General features: G+C 29.0%; 1 protein-coding gene across 1 annotated transcript; it reads right to left on the reverse strand.

Annotated features, from left to right (window-relative positions):
- Nucleotides 1-480: 480 nt before the first annotated feature.
- LOC126891081 (uncharacterized) lies at nucleotides 481-1,731 on the reverse strand. Its single transcript, XM_050660259.1, has one exon. It carries the CDS (start codon nucleotides 1,729-1,731, stop codon nucleotides 481-483), a length of 1,251 nt encoding a protein of 416 aa, XP_050516216.1.
- Between the last annotated feature and the right edge of the window lie 718 nt (nucleotides 1,732-2,449).

A 2,449-nucleotide genomic window follows, 5' to 3' on the forward strand; every position in this document is an offset into this window, starting at 1 on the left:
ATTTTGGAGGGAGGGTAAATTCTTTCCAAGATCTATGCGACCATCTAACATTATATCCCAAAACAAACTAGTATCAAGTAACATATCTACCTTACTGCTTACATTAAATGAATCATCTGCCAAAGTTATATTAGGGGGTATTGAGAAATTTGAGACATTAAAAGTATAAGTTGGCAAATTCTCAGTAATCTGTTGCACCACTATGCAATGTAAATTTGACTTAAAATTGTTTAATATAGAACCAATTTTTAATTGACATTTTCTATTTAAAGATGAAACGGAATTATTAATTCCTGAAACACAAATATTTGCTCTATTTGTGTCTAAATCGAGTCTACTTAGAAAATCCTCTGTAATAAAACATGATTGGCTCCCTGAATCTAGGATTACTCGTGCTATATGAGTATTTCCGTATCTATCATATACTCTAACTTTAGCAGTACTCAACAGTACATAATCATTATTTGAACAATTATTTTTTTAAACAATCTCATTTCTATTAACATTATGTTCTGAAGTATTAGTTGACAACTTAACTTTATTTGGTTCATTCTCTGAATCATTGTTCGGGTTGAAATTAATTGAACTGTTGTCTTTAACATGAATATCAGATGGTTTATTTTCATGTAAAAGAGAACTGTGTTTGGCTTTACATATCTTACAACCGAACGATTTACATTGTTTGTAGGAATGTCCGGTACATAAACAATTTCGGCATAAATTTAATTGTTTTATTTTATCCCATCTTTGGGCTACTGAAAGTTTAAGAAATTCTTCACATAGGTAAATCAAATGATTTTGTTTACAAAAATTACAACTTCTGCTTTTACTAGTTAGCAGAGATCTAGAGTGTTTATATTGGTATTTAGATTTATAATCCGGTTTTGTCAAATTTCTTAACTCTATAGTTTCCAAAAAATCAGCACGATTCTTCAAGAATTCAAGAAATTCGTTTAAACTTGGCAAAAAATTATCTATTTTTCTTTTTTCCCTTTCCCGACAACTAAATTTATCCAATTTACCACTTACCAAATAAACCATAATAGCATCCCAATGTTCAGTCGGTAGTTGAAGTGATTTTAAAGCGAATAAATGCTTTTTAACTGAATCTATCATGCTTCTAAGACCTAATGCAGATTCTTTATTTAAATTTTCAATCTCAAAAAGAGCTTTTAAATGATTGTTTACTAACATCCGAGAGTTGTCAAATCTGTTGCATAGAGTCTGCCATGCAGAATTGTAATTTTGTGCAGAAAAATCTAAACTTTGTATAATTTTCAATGCATCATCTTTTAAACTCGCACGTAAATAATTATATTTTTGAATATCTGCCAATACTTTATTATTATGAATTAACCCTTCAAAAGTATCTTTAAATTCAATCCACTTCAAATAGTCTCCATGAAAGACAGGCAACTGAATAGGAGGTAATTTGACACCTTCTAATCCACTATATTCATGGTTTATATCTAACCTTTTCGACTGTGAACTGGATAAATCGGAACATTTTCTTTTTAACATCGTTCTTGCTCTAGACAAAGTTTTTGAAAATATAGTATCTAATCGTTGTCTTTTCGCATACTCTTGTTGAATATCTTGATCCTGACAATTTAATTCAATTGACATTTGGATTTCATCAAATTCAGTAAACAAACTTTCAGTTATTTTTGTATTCAATTCTATCTGCGAAAAATGGTCTTCGCTTAAATCATTAATCGCGATATTTGTCATCGACTCTATAAATTCAATAAAATTGTTTAATCTTTGTTCAATTATATCTCTTTGCGATATAATTGACGAAAATCAGAAGCTTTCATAGGCATTTTTAGCTTTATATTAATCAAAATACGTAGCAAATAATATTATTTAATTGTACGAACTCAAAAATCAACGCTAATCAATCAAGTAATAAAAGTCAAATCTAGATCTGTCTTTTATCTAATAATCAAACTTAGCCGAATATTGGCTATGGTCCTATAATCATTTATATTTAAATAAATCCGATAATAATAGCAATATCTACTAATAATAATCAGAAATCGTATAGCATTCCACAAATTAATACTCCAAATCAACCCAAATACATATTTACATACACACAAATGTGTACAAATCAATCTAATAAGTAATTATTTTTTAGCTAAATAAAATTATAGGTTATAAATCAACTATTCAATGCGCAAAATCAAAATTTTAATTGAACCTCAAAAATCCTCAAAAATCTAATAATTTATTGGCACTTTGTTGAAAGGAAATAAATATGAAGGATAAACAAAGAACAATCAAGATAATAAATGGAAAAACCTCACATTTAATTCAATCGGCAGAGCGGATCCAATCTCGCTGAATCATAAATTCTTCAAAAACCAATAATCTTCATACCGATCTGGATCTATGTCTCACTCATCGGGTTCGATCGGACCAAATTTTATGCTTCTCGGGCTCGAAG

Source organism: Diabrotica virgifera, chromosome 9 (genome assembly GCF_917563875.1).
Source record: "Diabrotica virgifera virgifera chromosome 9, PGI_DIABVI_V3a".
Taxonomy (NCBI): Eukaryota; Metazoa; Arthropoda; class Insecta; order Coleoptera; family Chrysomelidae; genus Diabrotica; species Diabrotica virgifera.